The 25209-nt window shown below is 40.8% G+C and overlaps 1 protein-coding gene across 2 annotated transcripts in view; it reads left to right on the forward strand.

Moving 5' to 3' along the window:
- Positions 1–25209, forward strand: part of stk32c (serine/threonine kinase 32C) — a 105630-nt gene that overhangs the window by 19045 nt on the left and 61376 nt on the right. For both annotated transcript variants that reach the window (XR_015852586.1, XM_088352106.1), the window contains one exon: positions 12713–12768. Coding sequence is in view for 1 of the 2 variants with exons in the window: in XM_088352106.1 (XP_088208232.1) it covers positions 12713–12768 (56 nt within the window). In the remaining variant the exon portion in view is untranslated. The remainder of the gene's footprint in view (positions 1–12712; positions 12769–25209) is intronic.

Consider the following 25209-nt stretch of genomic DNA (forward strand, 5'->3'; position numbering starts at 1 on the left):
GCTGAGGTTGGCAGACGGACTGACAACCGGTGACAGGAAGGCAGGGGTTTGAAAAGAGATAAGCAGCCAATCACAAAACAGAGTCACTGTTGTCTTATAGTGTGGTTAAACTCGCCTAGATGTTTGTTTTTGTCGAATGCAAGCAAACCCATTTGCAAAAGGGAAAAGAAACCACAAACTGGCTTTTGCTTCAATAAGACCCACGTTTAAATGTTCAAAGTCAGTAATGAGATTTCCCTCCTACCCTAACCATTATTTGCTTGGCCAGGGCCTCAGATTTGATTATTTTTTCATGCAAAGATGCACAACAGTAACGAATAATCTTTTATTTGATCATGTTTCCTATGAAAAACTTTAATCTGAAGTCCTCTTATGTTGACATTCTTTTGAACTCCCTTTCCTCGGAGAGGTTCTTTCTACATTTTTGAGTACACCACTCGCACAAAACGGATCGCACAAAAGTCTTGCTTTCAGTACTTCAATAAAACATTCATATTTGTTCGGTCTTTTACTTGACTTTTAATAAGACAAGAGACATAAATTTAAGCCTATCGAGAAGATGTGATCAGCTCAAGTCCTGAATTTTATCCGGCCAGCGTTTCATCACCTCCCCTTCTTTTTGAATTAAAACTTTATTCAAACATTAAAATAAAAACAGAACAAAAAGAATAACTCGACAACAAAATAATATTACATAATATGTTCGAAAAGGGGTAGTCAGAAGCAAATGCTTATATTCCCTAACCCTTCATGAAATGAAATGAAATAATCTGCATTTCTATAGCGCTTTTCAAGTCAAGACTTCCCAAAGCGCTTTACAGTGTGCTTCACATTTCCTAATAGCGGCCTTGCAGCCATGTAAGGCGCTAACCTGCTTATTGGGAGTTTTAGGGGTTCAGTGTCTTACCCAAGGACACTTCAACATGTAACACGGGCGAGCCGGGATTCGAACTGGGATCCCTTGATCCCAAGACGAGCGCTCTACCTCCTGAGCTACTGCCGCCCCTATTAAACACACCAATTATATAACAACAATTGTAATAATATTAACAATAACAGTTATGATATATCAATAGCAACAATAACCATAGTTCTAGACGCACAATTTCCAATCTCTCGTATCACTCATACCCCATTTTCTTCGTCTCTGTATTCCGCCAGGAATGTTTCTTTGTATTTCTTTAATTTAGCCGGGAGAATCTCTAGGTACTATAATAGAATAGAGTAGAATAGAATATACCTTTATTGTCATTGTTACAAAATGGGTTAACATATTGTGACAACGAAGTTGGGCATGACACTCCAGTTTCACACATTCACAGTGCGGTAAAGAGCCAAGAAGATAAAGGAACAGAGAAGATAAGGTTATAAAACAAGGAGGATAAGGCTATAGTTATAATTTACATGATATTTACACAAGAAAATGTTGTGGAAAATAGACTTGCATTTGTAGAATAGAGTTGCATACATTTAGAAAAAAATGTAGAAAGACTTGCTTACAGTGTGACAGAATGTTTACATCATTTCGGGAAGGTCCTTGGGACCTTCAAGGACTCTCTGAGCAAACTGAGGCGAACAACATGTCCTAATAAGGGTACGACAGCATCTTCCTTGTTGTTACTGAGGACTAGGGCCGCCTTTAGGGTTGTACTCAAACTGAAGCTATAAAAGCGTTGTTATGTCTGGAGTTCTCTGAGTTCTTTGGGATGAAGAAATAAAGAGCTCCCCCTCATGGCAAGCCTCGGTGTACTTTATTAAATCACGTAAGAAGACTTAAAAGATATCGAACCTGCATTTTCTCCTACATTAAATGGCACCCAACGTGGGGCATGTAGGATGTTACATACAGTTGGTATCGTAATACAGTTGGTATCGTAATACAGTTGGTATCGTAATACAGTTGGTGGTATCGTAAGGGTTGTGCAATTTTGCATTTGGTGCAAAAGTCATCATAGTGCAAAAAAAAAAAAAAACCCAAACAAGGTACGTTAAAGCCACAGAAAATTGACTACCACTTGAGTTTTTTTACATTTGAAATGAAATGAAATGATTTGAATTTCTATAGCGCTTTTCAAATCAAGACTTCCCAAAGCACTTTACAATGTGCTCCACATTTCCCAATAGCGGCCGTGCAGCCATGTAAGGCGCTAACCTGCTTATTGGGGGTATGAGGGGATCAGTGTCTTACCCAAGGAAATTTCGACATGTAACACGGAGGAGCCGGGAATCGAACCTGTGATCTCTTGTTCCCTAGACGAGCTCTCTACCTCCTGAGCCACTGCCTTTGCTCGCCACAGAAGTACCAGCTCCCCACACTCTACGATCTACGGATCGTGTATACTACCCTTTCCCTTCTTGCCATTTAAAATTATTATATTAATCTTTTTTTAAGACGGTTGTGAAATTTAAAACCTACTCTTCATCGTGAAGCATACCTCACCAGTAATCTTTGTGTTTTAAAAGTAGCAGTCCCTCTCTTTCCTACATGATCATCTCTAGCTACTTAGCCACGTCTTCTATTGCGGTGCATCTCCTCCCACCACCTCCCACAACCTTCTAAATAGATTCCGAATGTCTCATCTCATCTCATCAGCCGTACCGCTTATCCTCATTAGGGTCGCGGGGAGGCTGGAGCCCATCCCAGCCATCTCCGGGCAGTGGGCAGGGGACACCCTGAACTGGTGTCCCCTGCCGCACTATAAGGCGCACCTAAAAGCCTTTATTTTTTTCAAAAACTGACCATGCGCCTTATAATACAGTGCGCCTTATATATGGATCAATATTAAGTCGCAAAGTCTTGCAACTAAGGCAAGCAGCCGCCGACTCGATTTTCCCCCGAAGGCGAAGTGGTCCGCGGTGTATGCTGGGATTTATATACCCGCGTTTCATTTCCTAACCAATGTGTCAATCGTCATTTGAATCGATCACTATTGGCTAAAGTTATTCGAAGGTAAAGGGGGCGGATCCTTTTTATCATTTACAGGCTCGCATAGGCTAAAGGGGCAAAACAAAGCCTGCGATTGGCCGAAAAAGATGAATGTGAATAGCAAGTTTGGTTGTCTACGGCATAGAGCAAACATGTTTTACCATTCTGTATTTGTATATTTTTTACTCTCCTGGATTTACTACACTCACGGATATAAGAGGACCATGGTTGCACATTATTATTGAACGCAACGACTTCGGTGAGCTACTCCGGCTATATATTTTCCCAGTATCTTGTTTCAGAGTGATCTTGATGTTTCTGTGATGGGTCTTTTTTTAAATTAAACTCAATTCCAAGTGTTTATTGTCATATGCACAGTAAAGTTGCGAGCGAAAAAGAAAATAGAAACTAAGGAATGGTTGGCATTTCTTGAATCCCAAGACTTTAACCTTCCGAATGATATTTGAAACGATGCATTTGAGTGACATCGTACGGACACCGCATCCGCACGTGTCTGAAACACGTATTTGCTTCTTTGCAAGCTTTCGGAATGTTAAGGGACTCAACTATCTGACGACTCTTTGTGATTCAGGGCATCACAAATGAACATGACTTGACTTGACTTTTCCTCATGTTGAGGTTTTTGAGTTTTTCCTTGCCCTCATGTTGGTTCCAGATCAGGGGATGGTGTCTTAATAGTCTGTGGCTTGCAATAATCTGTGGTCTGTACAGCCCTTTGAGACTCTTTGTGATTCAGGGCGTCACAAATGAACATGACTTGACTTGATTACTGCACTTAAAGTGATTCTGTGATAAATGTATAAACGGTACTTTTAATCCTTAAAATTTATATTTTTGAAACATATTGACATCATCCTATCAGGTTGCCCACGTTAGACAACTCTTTGCCTTTTTAGCGTTGGAGTTCAGCTAAAGCATCAGTTTCAGCTGACAGGGGGAACGGTATACTTCGACCAGGTTATTGATCCTCTCTTTTAGCACTAGCCTCCTTCGGGTGAAACTGAAGGCCACATAATGGACAATGTGATGATGTTGTGGGTAAAAATTCAATTAGCAAAGGCGCATCAGTACCTCTGCTCTCTGAATGACATGCTCTCAAAGCAGACCAATGCTAGCTTTGTAGAATTACACAAAAAACACATTCTGCTACTCTTACCCAATGTTCCCTGTCATTTTCCTTACGGGTGTGAGCGTTCACACAAAGTCGGTGAGCAACGTTTGAAACAACAGTGAGCAACGGCAATCCCATGTGTGGCAACTAAGTCATTATCAAACATGTCCAAAACTTGACATCACGTTACATTTTGCTGAGTTTCCGGCAATGCCATTTTTTTTTTCAGTTTTAAATGAATTGACTCATGTATGTACGTCATTTGTTTTTACAACAATCCTTTCATAAGATTTTCATTTCTTTTTTTTCCTAGTATTTTTTGTGGCATAATACTCACATTTTTGGGGGCTTATTGAGTCGGTTGCACGATACACAACTGTATTTAATCACATTTTTTGGATTGACTTGGTATCATTGGAAATTATTTATATGCAACACAAATCTTTTCTTCTTTTTCCCTGTTTTTTTTCTACTTTTTCTTCCTTTAAAAAAATCTCATTGTTTTTATTTTTTCCTAGCTGTTACTTTTTTCTCTTTGTTCTCTATTTACTTTTTTCCCTTTCTTTCTTTCTTTTCTTTTTTTGTGGCTTTTTTCTGAATTTTCCCTTCTTTTTTTCTCTCCCTTTTGTTTCTTTTTTTCTCAACTTTTCACTACTTTTTCATTTTGGTATTTTTTTCTTTTTTGTTCTATTCCCCCTTCCTTTAAGTCATTTTGTGCATCATTTTACATAATCTTTGGTCATGTTGGGATGAAAGAAACAAAAACAACCTCAAGAACCGTTTAGGACCCGAAAGAGCCGGTTCCTTTTAATGAGCCGAGCCGAAGAAGCCGGTTCTCGAAAAATTCTACTGACTTAACTCAACTTCGTTGTACTTCGATTTGACTTCAAAATACCGCATTTAGAACACAGCTTCAGGGGAACCCGTGTATTTTTACCTTCATGCACTGTAACTTTGACTTAATTGATTTCTTAATTAGCAATTTCGAGCCCTGATTTTTGTGAGCTGGCTAGATTTTCTTGTCCGCTGAGAATATGCGGGCAGTGCGCGATTGCGCACGCGCGCAGCTTAGAGGGATCATTGTTCTTACCGCAATACTGCAAAACGCTGAATTTTTAAGAAATGTAGTATTTTCTCTATCCTATTAAATTACTCATGCTATTTTTCATTCGCAATGAGGTGCATGCAACATTATATTACTCACATGCCCATATTTAATCGTGATGTTGCGCATTTTTTGGTATGATCTATATAGCATGACTACAAAGTAGCTAGTCTGGTGATTCCTTTTGGGTGCTAACTTTAAAATATAAGCTTGATGAGACATCAGTAATCAGCTCTTCAGGCCATTTGTCAGAACCCGAACGGAAACAGGACCCACTTGCGTGACGTTTACCACAAGTTGATTGAAGGAAAGCTGCGCCCACGAGGCGGGAATAAATTGCTCTCGGATTGTGATCCGAACACGGAAGTGGATCTTCCGATGGCGGTGTCGGGGACGGAAAAACAGGTTGATAGCAGGACAGGAAAGCAAAAACCTGGTGGGGATCAAAAAACGGGTCGTAAGTCGGGACGGGAGAGCAGACGTGGTCGGGAACATAAACAGGTCGGAGCCGGAGACAAACGGGAGCAAAAAAACGGGACAGGCGGGAGTCAGGGTGGAAAAAGGCTTGTTTTGAAAAACAGAGGTGCGCAGACAGACTGACAACAGGGAACTGACAGGACTGGGTTTAAATAGTGTGAGGGAGCCAATCAGAGCCCGCAGCCAAGTAATGGTGGTCCTTTCATAACTGGTAACAGCCCTGGAAGATCATGCTTAAAATCCATTAGAGAGGATAGATCATAGAATGTTTAGTGATTATGTCATGTTTAGAGTGATTATTTCATACAGTGTCTAGTTTAGCGTCTGTACACTAGATCTATGGAATATGTTATTTACTACAATCAATTGTTGTCTTTTGTTTTTGGGTCTCAAAACTTTAGCCCCCTTTCTTCTATATAACTATGTAGATATGAAGTTGTTACATTTGTTTAGCTTAATTCACATACAGCACAATTGGTACTATTGTCAGACAGTGTTATTTTTAACAAAACAAAAAAACCCTACGTCAGGTCCAGAACGGAGACAGGACCCACTTGCGTTGCGTTGCAAAAAACAGACAGGAGCAAAAAACAGGTGGGAGTCAGGGTCGAAAAAGGCTTGCCTAGCGTTAACTGAGGTTCCCAGACAGACTAACCAAAGGAGTGTGTTTAAATAGGGACAGAGAGCCATTCAGAGTCCAAAGCAGTTGGCGCCACAAGTGATGCATATCGGTAATCATGACACCCTTAAGTTTTTAAAATTAAAACTGTTGTACAAACATCCTCTTATGCTAAGTCTTCAAATGTCCACTGTACACATTTTCAAGTAGACCCTGGCTTGTTTCCAGTTGCAGCTTCTCCACAGGAGCCAATCTCCCACTGCGGACACCAGCGAAGCCCACTCAGCATATTAACCTGGTGTGTCAGCAGCTTCCTAACCCAACAGGGGAGGATAAGATGTTGTTCTTTCACATTGTCTTTGATAAATTCAGTTCCTGTTCAGCTGCATGCTGCACAGATTACCGTATTTTCCGCACTATAGGGCGCACCGGGTTATAGGGCGCACCCCCCAAAAAAAGTTTTTGGTCCTATATTTGACATACATAAGACGCACCGGATTATAAGGCGCTACAATGGGAACGTGGACAAAACAGTTAGATAGTTCAGTCCAACTGATTACCCCCTTAACATTCCCAAAGCTTGCAAAGACGCAAATACGTGTCGAGAACACGTGCGGATGCGGTGTCCGTACGATGTCACTCAAATGCGTCGTTTCAAATATCATTCGGAAGGTTCAAGTCTTGGGATTCAAGAAATGCCAACCATTCCTTAGTTTCTATTTTCTTTTTCGTTCGCAACTTTACTGCGCATATGACAATAAACACTTGGAATTGAGTTGAATTCACTCAACTCATCACAGCAACATCAAGATCGTTCTGAAACAAGATACCGGGAAAATATAAAGCCGCATAGCTCACCTAAGTTCTCACGTTCAATAATGATACGCAATCATGGTCTTCTTACAACCGTGAGTGGATTAAATCCAGGAGAGTAAAATATTTACAAATACAGACTAATGAAACATGTTTCTTTATGGCGTCCTTTAGCAAGCTTGCTATTCAGTCATCTTTTTCGGCCAATTGCAGGGTTTGTTTCGGCCCTCTAGCCTATCCGAGGCTCCGAATAACTTTAGCCAATAGCGATCGATTCAAATGATGATCGACACATTGGTTAGCCAATGAAACGCCGGTATATAAATCCCAGCATACACCGCGGACTACTCCACGTTCGGGTGGAAAATCGAGTCGGCGGCTGTTGCGTAAGTTGAAAGACCTTGCGATTTAATATTGAGCCATATATAAGGCGCACTGTATTATAAGGCGCATGGTCAGCTTTAAAAAAAAAATAGGACTTTTAAATGCGCCTTATAGTGCGGAAAGTCTTATTGTAAAGCATCCACTCAGAGAGAGAAATGACTTCTTTCTCAAACAGTCTTTTATGGAACCCTCTTCATCGTTCCTAACAAAATCCAACACAAGCTCATTGCATCCTTTCAAAATTGCTATCATCAGCTGACATTTAAACATTGTTTTTATTTAGTGACATCGTGACTGACTTTTAAAGAAAAAACTATAATAATCTATGGCCTAAAGCCAGTTTTTATGATCTTGTTTAGCGGTTCCTTCTCTACCAACATCAGTATTTATCCAGGCATTATCGACTCGACGCTATTATCCACAACTGTTGTCATTAGGTTTCCCCCTTTTGATTACGGCTCTCTGGTGAGTGACATTAATTATAAAGGCCATTTGCAGCCGACTCATTATTAAAGGCAATTTCCACAAACAGTTGAAGGATAGCCATAAAGGTAATTGAACCCCCGTGTGGATGTTCTTCCTGGTAATGGTCTCTTATGAATGGATTTTACTGTTCCTTTGTCGTAATCGGCTTTCGTCATCCTCGACTGCTGAATGTATCACTTTGATGTGAAGCATTTTGTCAGTCTACTAGAAAAAGGGTGACAAGTGGTTTCCATTCACAATGAACAAATATCAAGCAAAGGTTGAGTAGAACTGTATAACACAAATGTTTCTATGACCCCGTTCAATGACAGAAATATTTCTGGGCACTTGATCTGGTCTTTCCAATACGGGTATAGTGCTTTAATAGCACCCCCTCCCTGCAAAAAACGGATTCAGCATGATTGCTTTTTAGAATAGAATAGACTTCCTGTGCGGAGTTTGTATGTTCTCCCCGTGCTTGCGTGGGTTTCATCCGGGCACTCCGGTTTCCTCCCACATTCTAAAAACATGCATTTCAGGCGGATTGGCCGGTCCAAATTGTCCCTAGGTGTGAATGAGCGAGCAAATTGTCTGTCCCTGTCTGCCCTGCGACTGGCTGGCAACCAGTTGAGGGTGTCCCCTGCCCACTGCCCGGGGATAGCTGGGATGGGCTCCGGCACCCCCGCGACCCTACTGAGGATAAGCGGTGTGGCTTATGAGAGATGAGATGAGAATATACCTTTATTGTCATTGTTACAACATGGGTTGAATATTTTGTGACAACGAAATTGGACGTGGCACTCCAGGTCCACATTTTACAGTGAGGATAAAGAAAACAAAGAGATAAAGGAACAAAAAAATGTTTGTACTGTCCTTGATTGCATAGGCTTTGTTTTCTTCCGGAGGGGGGTGTATGAGGGGGTGAGGGACAGACAGAGATGGCCGGATCCAACTAGATGTTTGATTTTACAGTACACACGGTCCAGTGTTTTTTTCCTACTTGCTCAGTCCACGTATTGAATGGATTTATTGATAGCAGCGGGCAGGAGATTTAGCGCTATGCTAACGTTAGCATCCGGTGAAACGTAAACAGCAACCACAATGAACACAGTTAGCTCTCTCGGTAGATAGAAGGGTCTACACAATACTGCTAGAAACTCTATATTGAGTGAGCAGTGTGTGTCAATGGTCATAGGAGCCAATCTGGTGCAGTAAATGCTATAACCATCCCTGAGACTTTCATGTTTTGAGTCCATTTTACCCTTTCTACCCATTTTACCGGTCTCTCAGGAACCGTCCTCTTATGGTTCAGATCCTACCTCTCCGATAGGACGCAATGTGTTAAATATGGTGAAATGACATCTGAGCCCTTAAGTGTTACCTGTGGTGTTCCGCAGGGTTCAGTACTTGGCCCCCTTCTCTTCAGCATTTACATGCTTCCATGAGGTGATATTATTTGCAAGTATAATATCAGTTTTCATTGCTACGCAGATGACACTTAAGTATATCTTCCGATGAAGGAATCTGCCACACGAAATTTGGAGGCCTGCCTCACTGAGATAAAAGAATGGATGTCACTCAACTTTTTGCGCCTTAACTCTGAAAAGACCAAAATGCTAGTTATTGGTCCATCTAAATGCCTGTGACTTGTTCTCAAAAACGGCTCTGAACATTGACAAATGTAATATCACCCAGAGTGACTCAGTCAAAAATGTAGGTGTCATATTTGAACCCGATCTTTCCTTTCAAACACACGCGAAGAATATTACTAGAACAACTTTTTTCTATCTTCGCAATATTGCTAAAATTCGTCGCATGCTGTCTCCGTCAGATGCGGAGATTATAATTCGCATTTGTTACTTCCCGTCTCGACTACTGTTATGCCCTACTCTCCGGTCTCCCGAAGTCCAAAATGAAGAGCCTTCAGCTGGTACAAAATGCTTCAGCCAGGCTTTTAACTAAGACAAGAAAGTTTGATCACATGACCCTGATTTTAGCTTACCTGCATTGGCTCCCTGTTAGTTTAAGATTAGATTTTAAGCTTCTGTTGGTATTACAGTAATCCCTCAGTTATTGCGGTTAATGGGGACCAAAACCACCCGCGAAAAGTGAAAATCCACGAAGTAGCGACGCCCCTTCAAAAATGCTTAAAAAAACAAAAACATATATATATATATATATATATATATATAATTATTTTTTTATCATTATTTTATATATATATATATATATATATATATTAGAGAGAGAGAGAGAGATTATATTATTTTATTATTATTATTTTTTTAAACCCGGTTAAATGGGACCAAAACCACCCGCCAAAAGTGAAAATCCGCGAAGTAGCGACACCCCTTCAAAAATGCTTAAAAAAAAAACATATATATATATATATATATATATATAATAATAATTATTATTATTATTTTATATATTTTTTATTAATATTGTATTTTTATTTATTTTTTTAGACCCGCGAAGCTCTGAACCCTGCAAACGTGGAACCGCGAAGTAGCGAGGTCCCACTGCATGCAAAATTGTGCACGGACTTGCTCCCTCATACAGTATCTTTCATATTTAATTTCCCCCTATGTTGCGGTCCGGAGCCTTCCCTCTGAAAATGCTGGTCTACTCGTGATCCCAAGAGAAATGAAATGAAATGAAATGAAATGATCTGCATTTATATAGGGCTTTTCAAGTCAAGACTTCCCAAAGCGCTTTACAGTGTGCTTCACATTTCCCAATAGCGGCCGTGCAGCCATGTAAGGCGCTAACCTGCATATTGGGGGTATTAGGGGTTCAGTGTCTTACCCAAGGACACTTCCACATGTAACACGGAGGAGCCGGGATTCGAACTGAGATCTCTTGATCCCAAGACGAGCACTCTACCTCCTGAGCCACTGCCAAGAAGAAATCCACAGGTTCGAGAGCGTTCTCCATTCGGGCCCTGGTGCTGTGGAATTCTTTTGCCTCTGAGATTGGATCTGCAACCTCAGTAGAAATGTTTAAATCCAAGCTTAAAACACACTTCTATTCTATAGCATATGAATAACCTATATTTTATGTTGACAATATCAGGGGATGGTGTCATAACAGTCTGTAGTCTGTAATAATCTGTGGTCTGTGCAGCCCTTTGAGACTCTTTGTGATTAAGGGCGTCACAAATAAACATAACTTGACTTGACCTAATTGTATAACACATGTCTTTCTTTGACCCTATTCAATAACAGAAGTATTTCTGGGCACTTGATCTGGTCTTTCTAATCAGGGTATAGTGCTTTAATAGCACCCCCACTCTGCAAAAAAACGGATTGCCTCCTGCATGATTGCTTTTTATGGTCATAGGAGCCAATCTGGTACAGTAAATGCTATAACCATCGCCTGGGTTGGGTAGGGTTACTTTAACTGGATTACTTTCAATGACTTTTGGATGACTCCAATACCAAATATGCTAATAAAAGACAAAAGAAACTAAAAATGAATCAAATGATGACTCACAACACGCGGTAAGCTTTCTCTCCTGGCTTTGATCTCTTTGATCTCCGGCAAAAATAACATAAAATGCGAAATAAATCCAAACAGCTTGCCAACATCATTTTTGCCCTTCCGTGTATTCCGTTACTCCCCAAGCCTGCATACAATGGAGTCATTTTATTCCTATTGAGTTTCTTTTGTCTTTTATTAGCATATTTGGTATTGGAGTCATCCAAAAGTCATTGAAAGTAATCCAGTTAAAGTAACCCTACCCAACCCTGCACCTCATTTTCTTCATTTCTGTATTCCGCCAGTAATGTTTTTTTTTGTATTTCAATTTGAAGTCAAGTCGAGTCATTTTTATTTGTGACGCCCTTAATCACAAAGAGTCTCAAAGGGCTGCACAGGTTATTGCACAGACTATTATTTCAGACTATTATTATACCATCCCCTGATCTGAAACCAACAAGAGGGCAAGGAAAAAACATGGTACTGTGAGTGAAAAGGGGCAATGCTAATCCTCTCTGGTACTGTGAGTTAAAGTAGTATAATGAAGTTAACATCCAATGCCTTTTCCCGTGTTATATAGATTTAGGGTCTGGTGATTTTACAGTGGATTTGGGTTTATTAATAGTATTATCATTGTTATTGTTACTAATGTTATTATCAGGCCAGGCTGTGAGAATAATGTATGCCTTTAAAGCGGTCTGTGGTAAGGAAAATATGGCTGACCGGTAGTCTAAAAGATGTCTAAAAGACATTCAAGTCTTCTAATTTGTCTCCCACAGGACTAAACAAGTGAATAGTTCGACATTGTTTGATCTCGTCTTGTAAATGGTTCCAAATTTTGACTCCACACACATACTTTTCCTGGTGGTTCTCACCTTAAGGGTTATGAATTCACGACAGCCCCTTAAATTATAATTTCCCTCTTTCCGAATGAAAAATTTATGGATGCTTTCTGGCACTATGTTTTTGTTGATATCAAATAGCAGTTGTGCTGTGAAAAACTTGACTAATTTTATTAATATGGACTGCAGGAATAAAATAAGAGTGTAATGTTTAGAAACAAAAGCTAATGTCTTTTTGCCTTGTGCAATTCTAGAATTCGAATTAAAACGTATACATGTTGCCGAAAATACTGTGTATAAAATTCTCTGAGGCTTTCATGTTTTGAGCCCATTTTACCCTTTGTATGGAGGTAGATCTGCATTACCTTGATTTACTCTACTTACACTGTTGCTAATCTCTTTTTATCGAGTGATTTATTGACAGATGTCAGAGGAACTAAATATTCTTTTTTTTCTTTTTTTTTTGCAGTGAACTTTGACCATTTTCAGATACTGCGGGCAATTGGGAAGGGCAGCTTTGGAAAGGTAATGTATTCTCCAGGTTTTTAGTCGTATGCAGCTACCTTTGATTTACAAATGTTGCTTTTTTTGGGTACAACCTATTTAGGAGCACAGTTCTTATCTCTGCCAACCAGTCCGAGAAAGTCTGATTGCATTGGACTTTCTGTTCAATAAGCTTTAAGCCTGACGGATATTTTATTCCCCCATTCGGAAAGAGTCATTTATAAAAGTCAGTTAGGGAAAGTCGATTTGCTCAGCCCATGCCGGCAGACCTGTTGGGAGTTTTGACCGATGTCTAAGTTTAATTACAGTACAAAACAGTCTACCGTAAATTCCGGACTATAGAGCGCACCTGATTATAAGCCGCACCCACCACATTTTAGGAGGAAAACCGCCTTTGTACTTACATAAGCCGCACCTGTATATAAGCCGCATGCGCCCACATTAAAAAAGTGTAACACAAACACAAAATTAACCCAAACCCGACTTTGAGTCCCGCAATTGTGACTGAGGGGGGGGGATTTTGTAAGGTTTATTGTTCTATATTCTTTATCAATTATCCATTATCGGTCAAATCATAATACGCTACAAAGCCAAGGGGCCGAGACACTTGCACTCAGCCAAGAGGCTGAGTCAAGGTCCTAGCCACAGTTGACATAGTTTACAAATTAAAAACCACAGTTGACATCAAGTAAACAGTCCAAAAACAACAGCCGGCAAATTGAATGTAAAATGATACCGGTAGCTAAGATATGACGCAGACCTGCAGAGTCTGGGTCCCGTTGAAAATAATCCAAGGGAAAAAAAATGTATCTTTCCAAAGGTAAGGGTGGGAAAAATATATATCCACTATTCTCTGCTGCGTCCACAAACGCGTCTCACCTTTACTTCACTTCCCATCAGCCCCTGTTGTATTCGCCCCTTCTTTTTGATTCGCCTGTGGAAAACATATCAGAATAAGTCTCTAAAATAAATACATGACAAAAATATACAGTTGCAAATACATATTATACATGGTTACACATATTTACAAAGAAAGACGGTACACCGAGAGAGTTTTCAAAGCTTTAATAATAATATTATAAATTTCATCCCAAACCGTGTCTGTGAAGGGTAGCAAAACGCTACCAGGAACACGCTCGCAACACAAGGAAACGGGAATGTTAAAAAAAAATACGGTACTTGTAAAAATCATGGTAAACCGTGCTCATCTTCCTCTTTATAACTGACGTCATTGAAGTCGTCTTCCCCAGTATGGGAAAGAGACTTTGTCATATAGACGTCGTCCTATGCTCCTTTATTCAAAAACACGCCAGCTACACTCTCATATACTCCAGCGGACTATATCATACCTTTTGTACTCGAGCGCCACTGTTGGAAGAATTACATAAATTGGCCGCATCACTGAATAAGTCGCAGGGTTAAACTTTTGGGAAAAAAGTAGCGGCTTATAGTCCGGAATTTACGGTAGTTGCGCTAAATGAGGCAACTTTTTCCATTGTGTGTGAGCTGCATTGTGAAAACAAATGACGAAAGCTCCTAAAAGAATGTACATTCAGGTGCTCAGCATGTCAGAGCCAGAACGGAGACAGGACCCACTTGCGTGGCGTTTCTCACAAGTTTTATTGGAAGAAAGAGAAAGGGTTGCGCCAACGATCCCGTGATTGCTGGACGCGGGAAGCAGGTTGTTCTGAACGCCGAAGTGGATCCTCTGGCGGTGTCGGGAACAGAAATACGGGGCAGTGGCTGGGACAGGAGAGCAAAAACTGGGCCGGAAGCGAGTCGGAAGCCAAGAAAGGAGAGTAGACGTGGTCGGGGACAAAAAAGGTCGAAAGCCGGAACGGGAGAGTAGACGTGGTCAGGATCTAAAACGGGTCGAAGCCGGGGGACAGACGGGAGCAAAAAACAGGTGGGAGTTGGGGTCGAAAGAGGCTTGGCTAGCATTAACTGAGGTTCGCAGACGGACTGACAAAAGGGGACGGATAGGAGTGGGCTTAAATACGGATAGGAGTGGGCTTAAATAGGGACAGAAAGCCAGAGTCCGAGGCAGTTGGCGCCAAAGGAGCATATCGGTGATCATGAAAAAGATAAAGATAAAAAAATACATGCTATGCTTTTTTTTTTTGAGAAAATGTACGAGTTAAGTAAAAACCGAATGAGATGTGCTGCTAGTTTTGTCAGCACAAGTACACTCGAGAGATTATTGCCGTTTATAGTCATTTCAGATCCTAAATGCGCTGGCAAATATTGTTAAGCCTTTCATCCCCGCACTTTTTTGCAAATTCTTTCCGTTTTGCTTCCCTGTAAACACATTCCTCCGTTCTCCCCCCCAACAAATATGTCTCCCTGTTGTGGATAGTCATTCCCAATACTGAATACATTACCATGCAAAATTATGTTAATATGATGTATTCCTTTGTTCCACCAAGCTGCTGTCACTTTCCCTCTGACACAGAAGGCAAACTGCCATGGGGGGACCAAAACTAAGGCCCGGCTGTGTTCTTTGAAAAATGTATCAATCGCGATGAACGATTAGTGTGGTATTGTGGTCCAGTTGTACAACCAGGGTTGGGTAGGGTTACTTTAACTGGATTACCTTCAATGACTTTTGGATGACTCCAATACCAAATATGCTAATAAAAGACAAAAGAAACTAAATAGGAATAAAACCACTACATTTTGTGCAGGCTTGGGGAGTAACGGAATACATGGAACAGCAAAAATGATGTTTGGATTTATTTTCATTTTCTTTCTGTGGCATTTTATGTTCGTTTTGCCGGAGATCAAAGCGATCAAAGCCAGGAGAGAAAGCTTACCACGTGTTGTGAGTCATCATTTTATTCATATTTCGTTTCTTTTGTCTTTTATGAGCATATTTGGTATTGGAGTCATCCAAAAGTCATTGAAAGTAATCCAGTTAAAGTAACCCTACCCAACCCTGAGTTTCATAGATAAAGCTAACATATTAATATTTTTGCTTCGATCTGCTACTCATAATTGTATTGTTCTCAGCTCAGGGATGCTGCTGGAAATTTGAATTCCCCTTCTGGGATGAATAAAGTATCTATCTATTTATCTATCTATCTAATTTACACTGACCAGGATTCTTACCAGTACGAGTATGGATGTTAAGAGCGTGTGATTGTGCCGACTGTGTTGTATGGTGCAGAGACTTGGAGCCTGAACGCAGTTTTGAGAAGGAAATTAAATGTTTTTGAGATGAAGTGTTTGAAGAGTATGTTAGGAGTGACAAGATTGGATAGATTGATAAATGAAATTGTGAGAGACAGAACTGGAGTAGTAGTGGAACTGAGCAAGCGTGTGGATAAGAGAGTACTCGGTTGGTGTGGACACATGGAGAGGATGGATGAGGAGCGAATCTTGAAGAGGATCTACAGAGCAGAAATGATCTGCATTTATATAGCGCTTTTCAAGTCAATGACTTCCCAAAGCGCTTTACAGTGTGCTTCACATTTCCCATGTAAGGCGCTAAGCTGCTTATTGGAGGTATTAGGGGTTCAGTGTCTTACCCAAGGACACTTCGACATTTAACACGGACAAGCCGGGATTCGAACTGGGATCCCTTGATCCCAAGACGAGCGCTCTACCTCCTGAGCTACTGCCGCCCCATAGAAGTCAATGGAAGGAGATCGAGAGGAAGGCAGATTGACGTGGATGGGTGGTGTTATGAGTGCTCTGCAGGAAAGAGGTCGTAATCTAGTGGAAGCTAGAGCTCTTTTGATTGGAGTGAGTGGGATTTTTGGACGCGTTCTAAGGGATAGGCTGGGCACCCGTATGATGCAGCAGGGGTAAACCAGTAAAAGCTATCGGGCCCTGCTGTTGAACTGAAGAGTGTCACCCTGACCCGAGTGACACGGCCGCTTTCTGGTGTCCCGTTTCATCTGGAGGGACGAAAGCATGACCAATTTAGGTGCTGAGGTGCCTAACTTGTTTGGGTGTTTGGGCATTTGGGTTGGCCATGGTCCAAGTCAAGTCATTTTTATTTGTGACGCCCTTAATCACAAAGAGTCTCAAAGGGCTGCGCAGGTTATTGCACAGACTATTATTTCAGACTATTATGACACCATCCCCTGTTCTGGAACCAACATGACGGCAAGGAACAACTCAAAAACCTCAACATGAGGAAAATGAAACCTTGAGAAGGGACCGCACATGTGGTATCCCCCTTTCAGGATTACCAGGCAAAGGATGTTGCAATTACAAATAATACAGAGGTATTGTCCACAAAAAGTATAGGTTATTCATATGAGTGCCCTGCAGGAAAGAGGTCTAAATTGAGTGGAAGCTAGAGCTTTTTTGATAGGAATGAGTGGAAAATGAGTCCAAAAAATATTTTATGTGTTTTTTGCTATTTTTTTCCCTTTGTATTTTCTTTGTTCTTGTATGTATTCGTCTTGCTGTCGGTCACCCGTCTTGAGGGATACAGATAGGCAATTGCACACTGCTCGCTCATTCTCGGCGCACAAGAAAATCGAGCCAGCGCACAAAAATCAGGGCTCAAAATTACTAATTAAGAAGCGACTTAAGTCAAAGTTACGGTGCATGAAGGTAAACATTCACGGGTTCCCCTGACGTTGTGTCCTAAATGCGGTATTTTGAAGTCGAGTCGAAGTAGAACGAAATTGAGTCAAGTTAGTAGAGAACCGGCTTCTTCGGCTCGGCTCACTAAAAGGAACCAGCTTTTTCGGGTCCTAAACGGCTCTTCAGGTTGTTTTTGCTTCTTTAATCCCATCATGACCAAATATTATGTAAAATGATGCACAAAATGCCTTAAAGGAAGGGGGGAATAGAACAAAAAAGAAAAAAATACCATAATGAAAAAGTAGTGAAAAGCTGAGAAAAAAGGAAGAGAAAAAAAGAAGGAAACATTTTGAAAAAAGCCAGAAAAAAAGAAAAGAAAGAAATTTAGGAAAAAAGTAAACAGACAACAGAAAGAAAAAAGTAACAGCTCAGAAAAAAATAAACACAATGAGATTTTTTTTAAAGGAATTAAAAAAAAAAACTGAAAAAAGAATACAAAGTTTGTGTTGCATTCAAATAATTTCCAATGATATCAAGTGAATCTTGTTGCCAACATTGTACTTCCACTCAAAAATGTGATTAAATACAGTTGTGTATCGTGCAACCGACTCAATAATCCCCCAAAAATGTTAATATTATGCGACAAAAGATATCAGGAAATAAAAAGAAATGAAAATCTTGTAAAAGAATTGTTGTAAAAACAAAGGACATTTGTAGGCCGTACAAGCTTTGCAATAGTACATGAGTCAATTCATTCAAAAGAGAAAAATCATTTTGCATTGCCGGAAACTCGGCAAAATGTTACGTGATGTCAAGTTTTGGACATGTTTGATAAATAATTATCTTGCCACACTTGGGATTGCCGTTGCTCACTGTTGTTTCAAGCGTTGCTCACCGACTTTGTGTGAACGCTCAGACCCCTGCAAAATGACAGGGAACATTGCAGACAGGATTCTTTCAGGTTAAAAATATTTATCAGTTCATGTTAAGTCTTTATGGCATGTGGCGTTAACTTGGTATGTGGTTGTGATTGTCAGTTCTAAGTAAAAAAAAAAAAGTAGATGGCAGGTTGGTGTGATTACATCCGCAGGAATGGAGGGTATACGGCAGCTCATTTATAACAGGTCCTCCGTAGGGCTGGATGGCCATGCGGTGCCACCGAAAAGATAATTGCCTACCTTTCCCCCCGCGTGTCAGCCCCTTCAATACTAGGATGTGCAGGAGACAGCCTTCTCCTCATTAAGGTCTTTGAATGTGTAGCTCAAGGGGAGTAAGAAGTCAAAATGTAAGAGTCATTGACACTGACAGGAGTTGGCTGACAGCTCTTTGATGCTACTTGTCAGAAGACAAAAATAAAAGAGGACAACCCAAGGAGGTTGACGGTCAGGGATAAGGAAAGCCAGAGATTTTTCAGGAGCTCAGCCGGTGGGCACGTCACGTCAACAACTGAACCCCAGAGACACAATCGACTTCTCAGTAGTTGTAAGCGCTCATTAGGACCCAGTGGGAAATAAATGTGTAATAAGTGGGAAAGAAGAGTAGGAGATCTGTAGGAGCTACGGACAGAGAGAGCCTGTCACACTACAGCAATCGCGCACTTCCCGCACATTCTCAGCGCACAAAAAAATCGAGCCAGCGCACAAAAGTCAGGGCTCGAAATTGTTAATTGAGAAGCCAATTAAGTCAAAGTTACAGTGCATGACGGTCAAAATACACTGTGTTCTGAATGTGGTATTTTGAAGTCGAGTCGAAGGAGAACGAAGTTGAGTAAAGTCAGTGGAGTTTTTCGAGAACCGGCTTCTTCGGCTCGGCTCACTAAAGAGAACCGGCTCTTTTGGGTCCCAGACGGCTCTTCAGGTTGTTTTTGTTTCTTTCATCCCTACACGACAAAATATTTTATAAAATTGTGCACAAAATGACTTAAAGGAAGGGGGGGAAATAGAACAAAAAAGAAAAAAATACCAAAATGAAAAAGTAGTGAAAAGCTGAGAAAAAAAGAAACGAAAGTAAGAGAAAAAAGAAGGAAAATTTCAGAAAAAAGCCAGAAAAAAAAAGAAAGAAACAAAGGAAAAAAACTAAATAGAGAACAAAAAAGACTACTTCCACTAAAGAAATGTGATTAAATACAGTTCTGTATCTTGCAACCGACTAAATAAGCCCCCAAAAATGTTAGTATTATGCGTCAAAAGATACCAGGAAAAAAAAGAAATGGAAATATAGTGAAAAAATTGTAAAAACAAATGACGTTTGTAGGCCAAAACTACGCCCTTTGGAACGCTAGGCTATTACGGTAGGTTGATCCCCGCTTGCAATAGTACATGAGTCAATTCATTCAAAAGTGAAAAAAAAAATGCATTGCCAGAAACTCAAAATCTAACGTGATGTCAAGTTTTGGACATGTTTGATAATGACTTAGTTGCCACACTTGGGATTTCTGTTGCTCACTGTTGTTTCAAGCGTTGCTCACCGACTTTGTGTGAACGTTCAGACCCGGGGAAAATGACAGGGAACATTTCTCCGGATTAGTACGCAGCAGCCTTTTGTTGGATTTTTCTCCCTACATTTTTGCTTGTCAGACCTGGCTCTGTCAGTTTGTGCCTTTCAAAAGAATTTACTTGCAATTTTAGGATTAAAAAAATGTATGTTTTTTTGGTGCAGCAGATCAGTTTTTAACTTGCCTGAGTATATATATCACATTTATTTTCACAATGAGGTCTGCATGTGGTACTTAATGCCCCCAACAAGCAGCTAGGCGCCTTGCATGGCTGACTCCCTATTAGTGGTCGGATTTCTTCTTGGCTCTTGGGATCACTAGTTATCATCAATTAACTTTTTTAATCTATACAATTTATCCCCCAGTTCTTACCAAGGTTTTTTTTTAACTCCAATTGTAAATCCTTTTAAATCTTAAAGTAATATTTTGAATGACTCAGAAGTCTGATTCATAAGTGGGATGTTCTAATGCTATGAATCAGGCTTCACTTATAAAAGCAAATTATTCCCTTTGCTTGAATGGATGACAAATTCAGACCTTCAAAGTCTGTTTTGTTCCTCCGAGTCCTGCAGAATTCGACACAATCTGAGTGCGTATGTCTGAGAAGGTAGTGAGGGGGATATTTTGCACAATTACGTTTCAAAAAAGCCAACCTCTGCCTACTATTGAATTTTTTGGCAATTACTGTTCACTGGCAATACTGTTAAACCAATTATCCTGACTGCAATTTCACACTTCAATGGAGAAAGATGGATCTCATCTCTCAAGGTGCAATATATTTCACACTGTGTTATAGCAAGGGGAGCTCGGTTAGTAAAAGAATTACCGTACTTTCCGCACTATAAGGCGCACCTAAAAGTCTTAATTTTTTTCAAAAGCTGACCATGCGCCTTATAATACAGTGCGCCTTATTTATGGATCAATATTAAATCGCAAAGTCTTCCAACTAACTTGCAGCCGCCGACTCGATTTTCCCCCGAAGGCCAAGTAGTCCGCGGTGTATGCTGGGATTTATTTACCGGCGTTTCATTGGCTAACCAATGTGTCAATCATCATTTGAATGGATCACTATTGGCTAAAGTTATTCGGAGGTCAAGGGGAGGATCCTTTTTATCATTTACAGGCTGGCATTGGCTGAAGCGGCAAAGCAAAGCCTGCAATTGGCCGAAAAAGATGAATGCGTATAGCACATGGTTGACGGCATACAGAAAGCATTTTTTTACTATTCTGTATTTGTAAATATTTTATTCTCCTGGATTTACTAAACTCACGGATATAAGAGGACATTGGCTGCACATTATTATGAACACAACGACTTCGGTGAGCTACTCCGGCTATATATCTTGTTTCAGACTGAACTCGATGTTTCTGTAATAAGCGGTGCAGATAATGGATGGAATGGAGTGTCTATTTTTAAATTCAACTCAATTCCAAGTGTTTATTGTCGTATGCACAGTAAAGTTGCGAGCGAAAATAGAAACTAAGGAATGGTTGGCATTTCTTGAATCCCAAGACTTTAACCTTCCGAATGATGGAACGATGCATTTGAGTGACATTGTACGGACACCGCATCCGCACGTGTTCTCGACACGTATTTGCGTCTTTGCAAGGTCAACAAAAACATAGTGGGGCAGCACGGCGGAACAGTGGTTAGCACTTGTGCGGCACAGTTTATGTCATGGGAACCTGTCGTGGGTTCAAATCCAGCTCCAGACTTCCTGTGTGGAGTTTGTATGTTCTCCCTGTGCTTGCGTGGGTTACTTCCGGGCACTCCGGTTCCCTCCCACGTTCCAAAAACATGCATGTCAGGTTAATTGGCCGGTCCAAATTGTCCCTAGGTGTGAATGAGCGAATTAGTTGTCTGTCCCTGTGTGCCCTGCGATTGGCTGGCAACCAGTTCAGGGTGTCCCCCGCCCACTGTCCGATTGCTGGGATGGGCTCCAGCACCCCCGCGACCCTACTGAGGATAAGCGGTACGGCTAATGAGATGAGATGAGATGAAAAACATAGTGCCAGAAAACATACAAAAATGATTCACTCAGAAAGAGGGAGATTATAACTTGATGGGCTGTAGTGAATTCAAAATCCCAAAGGTGAGAACCACCAGGAAAAGTATGTGTGTGTCTGTGTGCGGAGTCAAACTTTGGAATAATTTACAAGATGAGATCAAACAATGTCCAACTATTCACTTGTTCAAAATTAAATACAAAAAACATTACTGGCGAAATACAGGGAGGAAGAAAATGGCATAAATGTATGGTTAACTTGTTGTTATTGTTGCTATTATTATATCAGAACTGTTATTATAAATATTATGTTTATTTTTATTGTTGTTATTATCATTGGTGTTGCAGTGGTATTTGGTAACTAGTGGCATTATGACGTTGGTTCGCGCCCCGGCCGAGTCATTCCTAAGACTTAAAAAGTGGTCGGCGGCGCCCTCTGTTGGCTGCGGCTGCATCGGCTCGCTACAACGGGTCAGGTGCAATCGACATTTCGTTCTGTGTACATTGTTACACAGAATGACAATACAAGGAAATTATTATTATTATTATTATTATTGAGGGATGGGTATTACGAAGATGTATAAAATATGTGATTATTGTAATCATTATAATTATTGAAATCTGACCTATGTAAAAAGTATATCCATGAGATTTTGTTATATTAGACATAAGAGGAAAGGAGGATTTGTAAAATGTATTTAATAGGGAAAAAAAAGGTTAGGAAAAATAAGCGTCTGCTTCTGAATACCCCTTTTCGAACATGTTATGTGACATTATTTAGTTGTTGACTCATTGTTTTTGTCCTGTTTTTATTTGAATGTTCGAAATCAAAGTTTTTATTCATTCATTCAAAAAATTACTATGTGACTCAGGCCGATTATAAAATATTCACAAGGTAAAATTTCTATCATCCTATTTTTGGATACAGATGTATTACATTTAATTCCGGGGAGGGTACGGGTCGGTGAGTTTGAAATGAAGGCGTTGGTAGTCACGAGTTACCTTGACTTGGTTACTTAAGCGCAAACATGGTCCTTCAAAGATTGGTTAAACAACACAGTACTTTGTTGTTGGGGCGGCAGTAGCTCAGGAGGTAGAGCGCTCGTCTTGGGATCAAGGGATCCCAGTTTGAATCCCGTCTCGTCCGTGTTACATGTCAAGTGTCCTTGGGTAAGACACTGAACCCCTAATACCCCCAATAAGCAGGTTAGCGCCCTACATGGCTGCAAGGCCGCTATTGGGAAATGTGGAGCACAATGTAAAGCGCTTTGGGAAGTCATTGACTTGAAAAGTGCTATAGAAATGTAGATCATTTCATTTCATTTTATCAAGAATAGATGTGTTTTCTTACTAGTTGTAGTTTAGCTTCAGTCATTCATTGTATAACCTTTTGTCTTATTGTTTTGTATTACCGCTACTCCCAACAAATTTAAGTTGCAATTTGCATACTTCTGAAGCCTGCATCGGATAACTTCGTGCTTCCAGACTTTCCCGAGCGTTGTTAGGTCGCGCATTTGCATATCATTTTACAAAGTAGACGCAAAGAGAACGCAAGAAAAATCGATAAGTGGTCTGGAATCAACCTCAGCCCCAGAAGAAAGATTCAAAAGAAGCACACAAAATGTATGACGCTACAAAACGTAAACGTACATTAAGAGCATCGTGGGAAGAGGAGTTCACCTGGCTTGTAGCAGACGACGCAACGCCAACATTGCATGATTGAAGAGGAGTAAATACAGGTACCGTATTTTCCGCACTATAAGGCGCACCGGGTTATAGGGGGCACCCCGAGAAAATAGTGTTTGGTCCTATTTTTGACATACATAAGACGCACCGGATTATAAGGCGCTACAATGGGAACGTGGACAAAACAGTCAGATAGTTCAGTCCAACTTCTTACCCCCTTAACATTCCGAAAGCTTGCAAAGACGCAAATACGTGTCGAGAACACGTGCGGATGCGGTGTCCGTACCATGTCACTCAAATGCATCGTTCCATCATTCGGAAGGTTAAAGTCTTGGGATTCAAGAAATGCCAACCATTCCTTAGTTTCTATTTTCGCTCGAAACTTTACTGTGCATATGACAATAAACACTTGGAATTGAGTTGAATTGAAAAATAGACACTCCATTCCATCCATTATCTGCACCGCTTATCACAGAAACATCGAGTTCAGTCTGAAACAAGATACAGGGAAAATATATAGCCGGAGTAGCTCACCGAAGTCGTTGTGTTCAATAATAATGTGCAACCGTGGTCCTCTTATATCCGTGAGTGTAGTAAATCCAGGAGAGTAAAATATTTACAAATACAGTACAGAATAGTAAAATACTGTTTCCTCTATGCCGTCAACCCAACATGCTATTCACATTCATCTTTTTCGGCCAATAGCAGGCTTTGTTTTTCCCCTTAAGCCTATGTGAGCCTGTAAATGATAAAAAGGATCTGCCCCCTTTACCTCCAAATAACTTTAGCCAATAGTGATCGATTCAAATGATGATTGACACATTGGTTAGCCAATGAAACGCTGGTATATAAATCCCAGCATACACCGCGGACTACTTGGCGTTCGGGGGAAAATCGAGTCGGCGGCTGCTTGCCTTAGTTGCAAGACTTTGCGACTTAATATTGATCCATAAATAAGGCGCACTGTATTATAAGGCGCATGATCAGCTTTTAAAAAAAATAAAGGCTTTTAGGTGTGCCTTATAGTGCGGAAAATACGGTACTTTAAAATACTCAGGAACTTCCAAAATAGATACTTTTACTCTGTATGGAAAAAAAATGTTTCTGTACTCTATCGATTGAGTGTTAGAATTATGATCCTGAGCAAATGATGTATCAAGGAGTCCCAAAGTAGCAGTGTATTGAATTTTGGCTGCCTAAAATGACTGTTTCTCATCTCATCTCATTAGCTTCACCGCTTATCCTCAGTAGGGTCGCGGGGGTGCTGGAGCCCATCCCAGCAATCATCGGGCAGTGGGCAGGGGACACCCTGAACTGGTTGCCAGCCAATCGCAGGGCACACAGGGACAGACAACTCGCTCATTCACACCTAGGGACAATTTGGACCGGCCAATGCACCTGAAATGCATGTTTTTGGAATGTGGGAGGAAACCGGAGTGCCCGGAGGAAACCCACGCAAGCACGGGGAGAACATACAAACTCCGCACAGGAAGTCTGGAGCTGGATTTGAACCCACGCAGGAGGTTCCCAAGACATGAACTGTGCCGCACATGCGCTAACCACTGCGCCGCCGTGCTGCCCTGTTTCTTTTTCATTTAACAATCAATGTTACGCTAGCTAAAGTGTTGGTCTCTTGTCCATCAAGGTCCATATGTCTCATCTCATCTCATTAGCTGCACCGCTTATCCTCAGTAGGGTCGCGGGGGTGCTGGAGCCCATCCCAGCAATCATCGGGCA

Source organism: Urocampus carinirostris, chromosome 13 (genome assembly GCF_059441175.1).
Source record: "Urocampus carinirostris isolate Australia breed hairy pipefish chromosome 13, RoL_Ucar_1.0, whole genome shotgun sequence".
In the NCBI taxonomy this organism is placed as follows: Eukaryota; Metazoa; Chordata; class Actinopteri; order Syngnathiformes; family Syngnathidae; genus Urocampus; species Urocampus carinirostris.